Genomic DNA, 14,552 nt, shown 5'->3' with positions numbered 1-14,552 from the left:
CCAAGGCCCCAGCGCCAGGCCCCGAGGGAATGGCCTCAAGCTGCCCAGGGCAGGGTCAGGCTGGCTCTGAGGAAGGATTTCTGTGCAGAAGGGGCTGTTGGGCGTTGGAATGGGCTGCCCAGGGCAGGGGGGAGTCCCCGGGATCCCTGGAGGGGTTGAAGAGTCGGGCTGAGCCAGCGCTGAGGGATCTGGGGGAGTTGGGAAGGGTCAGGGGGAGGGTCATGGTGGGGCTGGAGGAGCTTCAGGGGCTTTTCCAACCCAGAGGATTCCGTGACGGAGCCCGCGCACTGGTGGTTCCCCCGGCGCTGCCCCCTCACCCCGCAATGGCACAGACTCCCGCCGCCCCGCGCTGGGTCTGTGTGGTACGGCCCAGAGAGCCCCCCCCGCCGGGCCGCAGTGGTACGCTCCGCTCCCCCCCCGCCGGGCCGCAGTGGTACGCCCCGTGTGCCCCCGCCGGGCGGTGGCGGGCCCCGCGCAGGCGCAGTGGCGCGGCCGCCGCTCAGCTGGTCACTGTTTACAGCTCCGGAGCGCGGCGGGACGGCGGCGCCGCCGGGCCCGGGAGGGGAGGGGAGCGGGTCGCACCGACCCACCCGCCGCTCAGGTACGGCTGTGGGGGGGGGTGAGGAGACCCCGTCCGCTGAGGTCCAGCCGGTCTCGGCTCGATCCGACCTCACCGGGCGGCTGCAGCAACACCCCCCCCCCTCGCCTCGCCCCCCTTCCCCTCAGCCCCGGCCTGAGTCGCGCCGCCCCCTCAGGCCGCTGCCCCCCTCGGCCCTGCCCTGCGGCCTTCCCCCGGCAGCGGGGCTCCCGCCTCTGCCGGGGCTGCCCCGCCGGGGGGGTATGGCCCTTCTCCTGGCCTCTCCCTCGCCCCAACGCCGCCTCCCCGCACGGGCGGCCTGGGCTCTCCCCCCCCCCCCGGCCGCGGGCATGGCTGGAGGCAGCGAGGCTGTGTGGAGACCGGGGGCACCCAGGGGTGATTAAAACGGGGGAGAGGGGGGGAGATAGCACACCAGGCTTCCCCAGACCTCCCTCCCGCGCTTATCTCCGTCACTTTCCTCGCCAGCAGCCTGATAACGCAGGTAGTGACTGAGCTATACAGCGTGGGGCTTTTTAATTTGTTGTTTGAGAGGGTTACAAGGGATCGGGTTGAATGCTGTGCCAACTGTAACTTTTTTTTTTTTTTTAATCGGTAAATAGCCTCACCTTTGTTATTTCTTCTGGAGCGTATTATGTCAGAGCAGGGATTACCCTGGAAACGTGTTGGGGTGAAGAATTGCATTTTTGTGCCTTGTGTATTGTTTCGAGTCTTCCCCTGTGGCATCTGCTGGTGTTTTGCCTTGGAAGAAATTGCTTTAATTTCAGTGTTTGTGTCAGGCGTCTGAATGCAGCTTCTCACGTCAGACTTGTTTGTTTTTCTGTTTTGTTTTTCTTAAAGGGGAAGATGGCAACGTGCAGTTGAAGGGATGTTTCAACACTAAAAGGCTGCTTGGTTTGATACCTGTGTTGTGATCAGCTAACGATCATAATTTTTGCATGTGAACTTTGTCCCTGTTCAGATTTGTGGAAATCGGTGCTTTACCTAGAAGTGTAAAAAGTGCAACTGGGCTCATTATGGAGGGAGAGGATTTTGTTTTTAAAAGTTTGTTAAATCCTACTCACAGTCTTAGTTACCGCTTCCAATGGGAGAAGGGAAACAAAGCTGAATAAAGATGTGGCATTATGTGAAGAGGATTTTAAATGCCTGTGTTCTGCATATAAAACATGCATTTCGTTGAAAATGGGCAAGGATCCAATAAAAGTAATCATTTCAGAAGTGACTGACACCCCTCACAACTTGGATATTCCTTGATCTCATTAGAAAAATGTCCTCCATCTTGTAGACCATGGAAGAGCTGTTGTTGATCATATAGCTGAGCTGAAACCAGGTCAGACCAGTTGTCCCAGTGAGGCTTGTGTACATCAGAAAGAATTTGTTGGGGATCCAAAGTGAAACGCTGTTAAAGGTGCAACTTTTTATTCATACTTTAAAGTTTAGATTTTTTTTAGTAGCAAAAAGAGCTTAAGTGGAAGAAAGAAGCAAGCCTAAGAACAAACTAACACAAAAGAAAGTCAAGGGAATCAACACCCTCAGGGAAGATTTTAATGCAGAATGTTATATAATGCATAGTGACCAAAGGTATAAGCGACCCTGTATGTGCAGATGCAATTATTTGTGTATGTAAGAGGAGAAAAAAAAAATCAAATTGGCTGATGAACCCACCTAAGCCTTCAAATTGATGTGTTTTCATTGTGAAGTAGTAAAACACAATCGCTTTTTGTAGACAAAATGAAGGGGTAAGTATAGAAAGGAGAAGGGTGGCATTTTTTTAAGTCTTATACTAATGAAGCTGGATTGATTGTGTTTGAGACATGAATGTATTAAAAACTGGCTTGAGTTCCCTGCCTAAGTATATCCTGTTTTGTGTGTCTCAACATACCATCCTGATTACCTGTAATTTGAATAACTGTGAAATTTCCTTAGACTCTTGTATCTTTTCTTTGTTTCCTCTGAAAATGAAAGTGTGTAATTTGCTCTCGCTGAATGTAACAAATAAACCCCAGCAATTTAGCTGTAGGCAGATCTTCTGATCCCAGGAATGAACTCTAAAGCTGCTGCTTCTGTGGTTGTTACTGTGAGCACAGAAAGGCATTGTAAATAAATGCATTTTTTCAAAAAATCATGTTGTGTTTTCTGAAAAGGATTTTTTTTTTTTAGGATATGGGAAAGGAAGAAAAGCTAGATTAATTTTGAGTGATAAGTTCTTCTGTGTTCTTCTCCCCCTATACCTTTTCCTTTAAAAGTTACAGAAATTTTACGACATGAAGCATATAGCCATGCTTAGGGTAATGCACAGTCAAGGAAAGTGTTTGCTTTTCTTCCCCACACCAACAGGCCTGAGCAAGTTGCTGGAGACAATCATGTCTGTGAGGTCGGACATGTTTGTAATTCAAAAATCTGTGTCACTGAAAAGTTTCCAAATTGGCTCATCTAGGACTTCAGAGGACCTAAGGAGTTCCCCAGGGTTCAGTGGAAATTCTCTCTGCAGTTGCTGTCTGTATGGTTAAGTGCTTTACTAATGGTGATGGCTCAAGGTATAAAGATGAGCTGTGTGAAAGTGCATTTGCTAAAATAAGCAAGCTTGTGCTCTAGGTCAGAGTTCTAACTGTGAAATCAGCATCCTGATGCATGTTCAAAGAAAATGTAACTCAACATTTTTCTGGTTCTGGCTGCCTGTGTCTTAGTCTCTTAATTTCCTTTTGATACTATTAGAGATAGAAAGTCTGCGTGTGGCAAGAATTCTGACAAGCAAGCCAAACTTGCACTGTTGGTTGGATTTGCAATGAAAAATGACCTATAAGCATAGGAGCTGGAATAATCCTTTATATAAAAGGGTTCAGTGGAAAAGCTGACATGCCGGTAAAATGGTTGTGTTTGAAGACAGGCGTTGCACATTTAACTTGTCTATTGTGGTTTTCCCCACTAGTGTCAGGTACTAGATGCCAGATCTGCTGCATTTTGGTTTTCATTGTCTGAATGGGGGTGGGGGTGTTGGTGGTAATGTTTTCTCTGGTGCTTGTGGTCTTCAGAGTACCTAAAGGTCTCTCTCAGAGTACTTAGAGTGTACATCAGTGTAATTCAGTGTCCGAGTGCATGTTCTGTACCTCACCTTCCTTTGTTACTCTTTTAGTTTTAGCGCTCAGAGAAAACTGTTGAAGATGGGAGGTGCGGTGAGTGCAGGAGAAGATAACGATGAATTAATTGATAACCTGAAGGAGGCACAATACATCAGGACAGAACTGGTGGAGCAGGCGTTCCGAGCCATTGATCGAGCAGATTACTACCTGGAGGAGTTCAAAGATAATGCCTACAAGGACCTGGCGTGGAAGCATGGAAATATTCATCTCTCGGCACCGTGCATTTACTCTGAGGTGATGGAAGCTTTGGATCTGCAACCAGGGCTGTCGTTTTTGAATCTTGGCAGTGGCACTGGTTATCTGAGTTCTATGGTTGGACTCATCTTGGGTAAATACTTTTTCAATCACGTTAACCCTTTATATTAGATTTAAAAAGGAAAGGTTTTGAAATTGGGAGCGAGGCATTCCTCAAGTAATGAAACTAAAAGGTAGCTCAACAAGTAACGAATGCATTAATCCAGCTGGCCAATTTGTTGGGATTCTTGCAACCTTTTCTCTGGAACTGGCTGGGATCCAGATTCCTGTGGCAGTTCAGAACAGGCAGCGATGCAATTGCAGAGGTGCCTGCAGTGGATTCCTGCAGGACTGGGCACAAACTTGGGTTTGCTGCCCCTTAAGAACCCAGCTCATATTTAAACTAGGCTTGAGCATGTCTGCTGTTGAGCTGTGACTACAGCTGCCCTGTGCCTTGTTTGTTTTTACACTGTGTTGTCTAGACTGAAACATGTTTTGAGATCCAGTTTTGATTCTCATCAACATACGAGGTGAGAATAGTCTCTGGAAAGCAACTAGTGCGTCAGAACTGGCTTTGTGACCACATCTGCAGTAGGTGCAAAGCATCAAAGTGCAATTACACGATTGCAATTTGCCCTTAAGTATTTCAGTCAGCAGTTGTGCTGCCAGGATAGATAGCAAATGACTATAGGGTACATATTTTCCTTTTGTGGGGGTGTCAAGAATTATAACGGCTGAATTGTTTGTCAGGATAGAGCCTTACTCCCATCTCCCACTTGTGCTTTTCTGCTGGGTTTGTTGAGATTACCTAGGATGCCAATATGTAACTCCAGGGCTTTTGAATTTTTTGAATTTTTGGAAAAGTTAACAAGTCATTCCTGAATAAAAAGTGTGAGTGCTGAAAAACTTCTGTATTTTCATATTGATTTTTTGCTGTTAGTTGAGGTACAGTGTATGGTGGACTGATTCCTTTGAGGTGAGTTTTAGCGTATCAGCAAGGGGGTATAAAAATAACAAATATTGTTTTGATGGAGGTATTAAAACATGCAGGCTATTGTTCTGTACTGGAATTTTTTCCAGGTGGTCAGTTTTACAGCAGTAGTGTCAGTGTTGCCCTCCTACCGAGGAATTTCCTGCATAGTTAAGAGGAAACGATTCAAAACCAATTGTGCAAAACGGTCTCGTTTGCTGCCAGAAATTGCAGGTATAGGGTTCCAGCTCCCACTGTAGTACTAAGATAGCTGACCCTACACAGGCTCTGTCTGACACTCCAGGAGCAATCTGTTAGAGGAAATAACCAGAACTGTATTCAGTCCCGTTGGATTTAGTGTTGTTGCTCGTTACCATTATCCTAGTGTTCTGAATTTGCAGGTCCTTTTGGTGTTAACCATGGTGTGGAGCTTCATTCCGATGTGATCGAATATGCGAAGCAGAAATTGGACTTCTTCATTAAAACAAGTGACAGCTTTGACAAGTAAGAATGTGGAATGCCCGTTTGGATTCATTTTGTGCATTTGGCTTTAGTCCTGGCAGTTTGTGCTCCCATGTGGCAGCTCTGGATTCCGGGTAATCTGAGGATTCTGGCTCTTTAGGTTTGCTGAGCTGCAGTGTGTGACCTTCGAAGCTGATGGGTATTGAGGGGGAATTTCAGAAATTTTTGCGGTGTTTTTACTAGCAGTGCTGCTGTTGCAGAGCTTAAAGGAAGCTGAAGAAGGTTACTTATTTTAAAATGCACTTTCAGGTCACAGCTTGAAACTTGCAAGTAACAATAATAGTTCTGTTTGATCTGAGAATTATCAGAAGAATATGAACTGATTTCTGTGGTGGTGTAATGTGTTTTATCCGAGAAGAAGAAAAATGCTGGTTTAAAATATGAAGGTAGTTTTATAATGGTACTGAAACTGCTTGGTGTTTATGTTCCTTAGAACCTCCATTTTGCTGCTGTCACAAGTAATAACTTTGCAGCGAGATAACCATTGCCAATAGTAACTTCAGCAATAAAAGTTGTAGCTGTCATATTTTTGGATCCACCTCACAGTTTGGTCAAACAGGGAAGTAAAGCATCTCTGGATACCTGATAGGCCTCCTCTCGTGGGAGGAAGAAAATTAAAGTATATTATATGCTGGAGTTTAAACTATTCAGCCCTGTGCTCTTACTGCTGTACTGAAAAGCTGCTGATGACGGGGCTGTATTTTCTTGATGTTGGCAGCGGACTGAAAGTTTTCAGCACAGATGGTGCTTGCACATAGATGATAGTTTTTTTTTTTTTTTTTTCCGGACTCACATTGCTTTTGTTTGAATAGGTGTTTTAAGGAAGTCATTGTCTCCAGACAAATAGAGTTATGGAACAATAGTGAGCTGAATTCAGATATCAGCGTGGCTGGAAAGTTGGCATTGCTGAGAGAAATGTCTGCTGGGTTATGCTGTTGGAACACCGTGTGCAGGAACTGTTAGCTGGCTGCTCTGAATGTCTAGCACGCTTTGCAAAAGCAGAAAGCTTCAGGAAGTGTTTAGGAATAAATTGGTGCTATATTGAGCTGCCTCTCAAGATACCAGTAGAGGAATGGATATGTTGTACAACTTCCATCAAAATCAGCCCTCAAATGTAGGGCTTGAAGCTTATGTAGTTTTGGAGCATGTAAGAAAACGAGAAGCATCATAGAACCGTTTACTTCTAAACTGAATCAGAAATGATATAGGTGAAAATTCTTTTTATGAAGGGTGAAATCACAGTTCTTTTGAAGCTAATGGCAAAATTTCCATTGGCTTCAGCAAAGCCTCTTTCTGAAGTGTCAGGTGATAGTTCCCCACAACATCTGAAAACCATTTAAAAGCTTCTGGAAATGCCCCAAAAAAACCCTGGTGCGATCCTTAAAAGACCTTAACGTTTGGAATTGCAGGTCTAATATTTATATTTGCATATTATAACTGGGTCAGCATCAGGTGACTAAAAATAGCTCCTTCTGAAGAGTTATATGCAATTATCAAGTATGAAATTACGCATCCTTATCCTTTGGAGATTTAATCTGAATTCTCACCTCATTGTTCTGTGGTTTTGAGACTTCTAGCCGTGGTTGGTTCTGATTAATATCTGGAATCTATGGTCTTTGGAGGAGAAATGCTGTGAAACCTTTTTTCAAGTATTTTTCATTGCTGTGTTTTTTTTCAGAATCATGAAAAAAATGTCTTTGATAAAGTGTAATATTACTGCATGATACTCATCTTCTTCATTTTCAGATTTGAATTCTGTGAACCATCTTTTGTTACCGGCAATTGTTTAGAGATTTCTCCAGACTGTACTCAGTATGACCGTGTTTACTGTGGTGCTGGAGTGCAGAAAGAACACGAAGATTATATGAAGAATCTGTTGAAAGTCGGGGGAATTCTTGTCATGCCTCTAGAAGAGAAGGTTGAGTGCCTTTCTGCCTGTGTTTCTCTTTCAATTATTCTTAATTCTGGTCTCGATTTAGTCAGTAGCTCTTTAATTTTTAAATTTGCCCTTCTTGTAGCAGGTTGAGGAAAGCATTAAGTGCACCAGTTTTCACTGAGTGGAAACTGAACTTTGCACACTTTGTAATATTTAAGAAATTCATAGTTCTGCCAGTCTTTCTCAACATATTCCGATCTGTTGCTGTTAATTGCGAGTTTACTTTCACGCTGCAGAAAAACGTCAGCAAGGCTTTGTTCAGGTTATATAAATACAGTGTTGTATTTCAAAATACAAGATTTTACACCCTAACTGGCTTATGAAAGAGAGTGCAGGCAGTCCCTATTTACAAGTGTCAATGGATCTCTTTTAGTAAAACTAAACTGCCCTGTGTGTGAGCTCGGGATTATAATTCAGATTACTTTTTTGGTGTAATAGCGCGTTGTTTTAACGGCCTTGAATTTTGAGTTGTAGGTATCTGACCTTTCACCTCTGTCAGGGTAGTTGAGATGAGCACAGTGCAGTTTCTTCCCAGTCAGATGCTCTGCAGTGAGTTGATGCAGGAGATTTGAGCTGGAACAGAAATTCAGTGATCTGCAGACTTCCTTCAGGAGTGAGTGTTCGTTGCTGACTGATGTGTTTTCTCAGTGGTCACACATAGCTGCGCTGGCTCAGAATTGAGGAAAATCTGGGGAAGCAGGGTGACTCAAACTGCTCTTTTGTGACAGATGAAGTTACTTGGGGCTAATCCTGTAAGGAATTCTCAGTTTTCTCAAAAAACCACCAGTGTTTCTCCTTATTATCTAACTTTTACTGTTGTAGCATCTAGTACTTTAAACACTTGTCCAGGCAGAAAAGTTGTTTGTTCATTTTTTTTTCTTGTTCAGAAATCTACTGTGGCTCACACAATGGACAATAATCTCCTTGTTTTGGTTTAGTTGACTAAGATAACTCGTACTGGTCCTTCTGCCTGGGAGACCAAGAAGATTCTTGCTGTTTCTTTTGCTCCTTTGATTCAGCCTAACCACGCAGATTCAGGAAAATCAAGGCTCGTTCACTTGCGTGAGTACAGACATTCCTGAGTACGGGGGAGGTTTCTTCTGCTATTTGGCCTAAGCTGCACCTTGCTTCCTTCGATGTAACATCCCTGTGAATCCTTTCAGCTGTTTCCTTCTTTGAACAGTTGTCTAAATCTTGTGTGGCATCCCAGTCTATCTTTGAGGCTATCTGTGGAGACCTGGTGCAAGAGTCAGAACTGCATAAAATAGATGGGAAATGCAAATGATTTCTTGTGAAATTGCACCTAAACTCTGTGGGATGTGTGGTGGGATTTTTGCACATGCAGACATCAGTTCCAGGCCTGAATTACGTACTGTCGTGGTGGTTCTCAGGCCCTGTGCCGTGGTGATGGAAAACACGCAAGCGGTACCTGTGAACAAATATTATATCTACTCAAAGGCTGTCACCGCCCAGCAATTCAGAATTATCCTGAACCTGGAACGTTTGAGGGATAGAAGTTGTGCAATTTTTGGTTAGCTGTTTGAAATGCGGGTTGTATGCAGTGGCCTCAATCTTTAGATTAAGGCTCTGATGTAGAGAGTCCTCTTAAGAACGCATGAAGATAGAGATACTTCCATAAAGAGATTAATCAGGCTTTGTCCTTATTCTGGAAAGGTGTCTTTGCATGACAAAAAGCAGCTCAGTAAGCAGTCACTATGCAGTGTCATAAAGTCCATTAAGTGCATATTTCAGCACACTTTGTATGGTGGCTTTGTACAGAGACCTGCATATATATTACATGTCATTTTTGTCTGGTTCCTTCAGTCAGGTCATAGCAAAGCTTGCTTGTCAGTAGAAGACAGTTTTTTTTTTTTATTGATTCAATTTTATTTTAATACATGGATATGTGTGTATCAATGCATTTATTTTTTTTTTCTTTATGCTGCATGAGTTTTATGTTGTGCCTTTATGGGCTGGCAGCAAATAACTGCAGAAGACAGAACAGTCTTCCAAACCATTAATGTGGGAGGTATTTTAATACAATAACTTATTGTATGCTTCTATAATTACTTTTACCAAATGGTTTCCAGCCTGTCTTCACCCACTAAGTCTGAAGCAGTTTTTGAAGAGCATAAATAGTACTTGTGTTTTGTAAGTGAAGAACTTGGCAAAGCTGAAGCAACCTTACAATAGAAAAATGATTTTATGGAAGAGTTAAATAGACTTCAGGTCTAGTTATCTACAGTAGGATAATACTTTTTTTGAAGTTATTAAACAGTCACAGTTTCAGTCACTAAGTCTGCATTCTTAAAATCTTTAAGACATGTGTGTCTTAAAATAATTGTGAGGACTTGACGTCAAAATATTAAACTCTTCTTTCATCCCATTCTTTTTCTTCAGTTAATGAGAGAAATGCGTAATTAAATTTTGTTTGGAAAGTTACAGTACAGTTTATCTGAGTTGACAGGAGTTGAATAGAGCTGTTTTTGTAATCCCAGCAGGGAATTCAAGTGGCCTGATTTAATTTGAGCAAATTCAACTTTTCCTACGAGTACTCTTGCGGGGAGTTTCTCCATATCTGTTCATGGTTTTCGTTTTGTTTTAGCCCCAGTGGCTGTTCGCAGCCTCCAGGATCTGGCTCGCATAGCCATCCGAGGAACCATTAAAAAAATTATACACCAAGAAACAATGAGCAAAAATGGAAACGGGCTGAAGAACCCCCCAAGATTTAAACGAAGACGTGTGCGTCGCCGTCGCATGGAAACTATTGTTTTCTTGGACAAAGAGGTCTTCGCAAGTCGTATCTCCAACCCATCAGATGATAACAACAACAGTGAGGATATCGAGGATGAGGCACGAGAAGAGGAAGAAACTAAACCCTCTGAACTAAAGCCAGATCCCCCTGTAAACTTTTTGAGAGAAAAGGTCTTGAGTCTGCCTTTGCCTGATCCCTTGAAATATTACCTGCTTTATTACCGGGAAAAGTAATTTCCTTCTTCTAGAAAGTGGGAAGTAGGCAGAAAATCAAGTACTACTTAGGGCTTGACAAATGTATACCACTTGCTTGCCTGCTAATATGACCACCCAAGGCAGTAGGCTAGCTGGGGAATGTGGCTGCTGTATACTTAAACATTAGAGCTTTTTTTGGGTTTCTTCTTTCTTCTCAGTTGTGTGCTATAGTTTTATCCTACAGCAGGGATTCCTTAGGAAGCAAGTTGGTGAAATGCTCAGCTGCTTATGGAAAGGAGGATTTAATTCCCTGAAACTAACTGCACAGAGATACTCTAAAAATCTCATGGCTTCTCTACCGAATTGCAGTTTTTAAATATTCTGAAGCAGTTCCCCAAAGACCTTTGCTGTCTGTGTGCTCTCCCACTAAACCTGCCATGTGTCTACCCCGTGGTGTGTGTTTAATGGAGGATGAAGATTATTAGTAAAAACTGACCTGGCAAATCTTATTTCTTCCAGTAATCTGAAAAAGCACAACTTTTACAGAAAGGAAAGAATTTTTGGCATTACCCTTGTGGCATCCAGGTTTTGAATGAGAAGGAAAGCATCAGCTCCCCTTTGGTCGGTCTCAGTTTTACTTTAAAATTTATATATATAATTTTTCAGTAAAAGGCAAAAGCGTTTTACAGAATATTGATTTTCTTAATGGGAAACACCTGTTCTAGTGAACTAGTCTGAGATGCAAAGCTGTGGTTTTGGGGTTTTGGGTGTTTTTTTTTTAAAGCGAGGGAGGGAAGTGAAGAATTGCAAAGCTGATTAGCTTTGACAGGATGCTAGGGTAGGCTGTTGTCTCTGGAAATGTTTACAGAGTAATTCTGAATGGGGAAGAGGGTAGCGAGGAGATGCAGAGCGGTGAGTTTGTGAAAACTGGCTGTGAAAGCAGAATCTGTGGATTTTGCTGGTATGTGAGATAACTTAATGTCTACTGGGCTGAATGGAGTGAATTGCAGAGCGCTAGCCTGAGTGGAGTGGCTTGTGTCCTGGTAAATCAGCCAAATGTAGTTTTGTGGAGAGTGTGTAGAACCTCAAAACAGTCTAGAAAGCCAAATCGATGCAGTTTTTAGGTGTTCCTGTGTGTGTGCCTGTGCTGTAGCAAGGTGGCCGGAATATAACTTGTGTACACACGGTCCACATACAGCAGGTGGAATGAAGTTGATCGTCTTGGTACGTTCTTTTATTCCTGCAACAATTAAGTAGATGATTTAACAGGCTCATACAGAAGGACTTTACACTGCAGTTCGGTGGATGTGAGCTCTAATTTTTATTCCTGAGTCTTCCTGTAATGGTGGTGGAAAGAGATACCATGTTTAGAAGGGGAATTTTACTTGGATCAGCCTGTTTGAAAAATCTACCCAAACTGGTAAAGGCTGGAAAGAAACCCTTGAGCTTGTATTGATGTGAAATACTCCTAAAGCTGGGAGGGGGGGTGTTTGATAAACCCCCTCTCAGTAGGTAATGAAGCTTTGTTAAGGCATTGCCCCATCAGAAGCGCTTAAGTTGGTATCATGGTGTTGGTATCTTTTTTTTTTTTAGTGATGTTTCCTCGTTTTCTGAAGAGGAATGAATGAAGACTGTTTTGCCAAAAATACACTGGGTTTTCGGTTAATGGTGCTGAGTTGCACAACTTGATGATAAATACTCTTTTGAAGTTCTGTGCGGCTTTGAAAAAAAACCAAAAAACTCCTGTATGTCTAAGCCCAAGGTGGAGAACCCTTCCTTGCCTAATAGGCTTTTTGAATATCTTTGAGAATATCATCTGATAATACAGTGCCACGTGGCCACTGGCACTTACCACGGTTGCAGGCTGTGTTTTGCCTCGGGTTTCCTAAGTATTTGCTTCTGGTCTAAATGGTACCCCAAGCTGTCTTGCTCCTGCAGATTTTTATTTTTTTATTTTAAGTGGGGCAGTTCTGTGGCCACTGAGCTGATGGTTTCCTGTAAATGGTCGAGTACCCATCTTGTAATTCTGGCAGCTACAATGAATTTCTTTCTACAAATGAAAATCCTGAAGACGGTGGTAAATAGAAGCTTAACAGAAGCTACACGTAATATTTCTTTGTGCTTCCCCTTTGTGAGGCATTTCTGCTTAGTAGCTGTCACACCAGGTGTGTGCCTTTCTGTGTTGTGGCACAGTTTCCATACCCCTCCACAGTACAGGGTGCCTCCTCCTTTTTAGCTACTAGGTCATCCTTCAGTTGCTTAATTACGAAACTTCTTTTAAAGAAGTTGCTTTAAAAAAAAGACAATAAACTTCAGGTTTGGATTAGTAAGCCTTGCTGAGATTCTGTTAAAGCTGACCAGTTGAGGGAGAATTATCTTTCCTTTATCCCTGGTTAATTTTGTCCCCATCCCACCCCCTGTTGTAAAAGATACTTTATCAGATTTTTCACCAGATTTGCCTTTTTTATTACATTTGCTGGATTTTTGTAGCTTTCTATAAGATGCATAAAATAACTGCTATTTTTCCTGGATAAGGATGAATAAATAAATATATATACAGGACATTTATGTTCTAGGTTGTCAACTGGTCCCCTTGTCCAAAAACCCCACAGATCCAAACAAATACATAGTGGAAATTTTATGTGTAATATAATTGTGAAATAGTATTGCTTATAGCCTGTAAATGAAGGGGAACTGTAAATACCTTTTCCCTGTGCACAAGCACTTGCACTGTAGTTTTGTATGCATTTCTAATAGAGTAATTGTAGCATAACCGTTTTTGTATAGTCTGTAAACTGTCTAGGATTTTACCTGCTTTGTTTCCTTTTGTGTTCTGAGTAATCTTCAATTGTATGTGACTCCTTTTAGGTTTCGATACTGCAGTAAATTTGCAAAAAAAAAAAAAAAAGAACTTCAAGCTGCTTTGATCATTAGTGTGTAAGTTGAAAAATCTGTGTGTAGAAACTAGAGTTAAATTGGCCTGAGGCATGCAAGTGTTATGCAATTTAAACTTTATTAATAAGTGTTTCTGTATCAATAAATTCAGTAAAGACTTTTTAGCCTTCTTAACATGGCTTTGCATCATGTTGTGATTAGAATACTTTGTAGATAAGTACTTATTTCCATAATTGAAGGTTAAGACACTAGAATACTAGAAAAAGCTCTTAATAATATGGTGCAGATGCATAGTTTTTAGATGAACTCCTCAGAATATAACCTCTCAAAAGAAACCTGCCCAGCTGATGATTTCTAAACCTTTATGTAAGGGAGTTGTGCAAGATGTATTTTGGAATTAGCACACACAGAACTGATCTAGATTTAAGGTATCAGAATGGTTCAAGAGAGAATTCACTTAACCTGGCTGTTGGACCTGTAGTCAACAGGTATCAAGAGGTCATTTAGTCCATTTCTGTGCTTCAAGGAGCTGCCTAAACCAAACACATCAGGAGTTTAATGCATTCCGAACTGCAGCTCCCCTCTTGCCTCCTGTGCTCTGTTTCAGTGCTTAATTAATGCAGATTTTTAAGAGCTGGTGTTCAAGGCTTCCATTTCACTAGTATTGAGAATAATATTTTGGCTTTAGCTGTAATAGGAAACTGATCATAACAGCAAATACAGCTGCTGCTAATTAAATGTTTCTGTTAACCTTTATTCCACAGGATAATTACCTGTAGTCTGTGTTTCTTCCTGTCATCTGTGTGTATGATGGATGTCCTTTTACCAACTATAACACGGGACTAGTTCAGTGTTAACATTTTCCTTCACGTGATGCTTGCTGAAGAAAAACCATTTTCTGCTTTGGAAAGCTATGGATGTGTCATACAAATGGTATCGAGTAAATTCAGTTTGTCAGATAATGTTTGTTTACTTCATAGTAAAACATAAAACATCGCAGTTCCCTGGGAAGTAGTGATGAGCTCCTCAGGGGACCTGTGCTAATGAAATCTTTATACTGGGACAGAAGTGATAGTTAAAAATAAAACAAAGAAGGGCGGGGAAAAAAAAAAAAAACAACCCACATGTGAAAACCAAAACCAAACTTCTTGCATTCTGCTGGTGTGAAAAAGTCTGTCTGGCAGAGGCTGGAAATGCTTAAGATGGGACACAAGCATTAACTTTCACTCCTGTTGCTTGGGAGTGAATTTTTGGTTCTTGTTCAGAGCTGCGCTCTCCCTTTTAAACAGTTGGTCATGTTGATGGAATATA

At 42.2% G+C, this 14,552-nt stretch overlaps 1 protein-coding gene across 3 annotated transcripts; it reads left to right on the top strand.

The window, feature by feature from the left end:
• The first annotated feature begins 490 nt into the window (after positions 1-490).
• Positions 491-13,233, top strand: PCMTD2 (protein-L-isoaspartate (D-aspartate) O-methyltransferase domain containing 2). 3 transcript variants are annotated; one of them, XM_074919922.1, is made up of 7 exons: positions 491-601; positions 1,436-2,003; positions 3,729-4,063; positions 5,341-5,443; positions 7,208-7,379; positions 8,336-8,459; positions 10,003-13,233. In XM_074919922.1, the coding sequence occupies exons 3-7, from the start codon at positions 3,757-3,759 to the stop codon at positions 10,383-10,385; spliced, it is 1,089 nt and encodes a 362-aa protein (XP_074776023.1). In that variant the 5' UTR covers positions 491-601; positions 1,436-2,003; positions 3,729-3,756; the 3' UTR covers positions 10,386-13,233. The 3 variants fall into 3 exon arrangements, with proteins under 3 accessions (XP_074776023.1, XP_074776024.1, XP_074776022.1); XM_074919923.1 differs by lacking the exon at positions 1,436-2,003 and having other exon boundaries at positions 492-601; positions 8,417-8,459; XM_074919921.1 differs by lacking the exon at positions 1,436-2,003 and having other exon boundaries at positions 492-601.
• The last annotated feature ends 1,319 nt before the right edge of the window (positions 13,234-14,552 follow it).

The sequence above is a fragment of the Athene noctua genome, chromosome 16, assembly GCF_965140245.1.
Source record: "Athene noctua chromosome 16, bAthNoc1.hap1.1, whole genome shotgun sequence".
NCBI lineage: Eukaryota > Metazoa > Chordata > Aves > Strigiformes > Strigidae > Athene > Athene noctua.
This window is presented reverse-complemented; position numbering and strand designations above follow the sequence as displayed.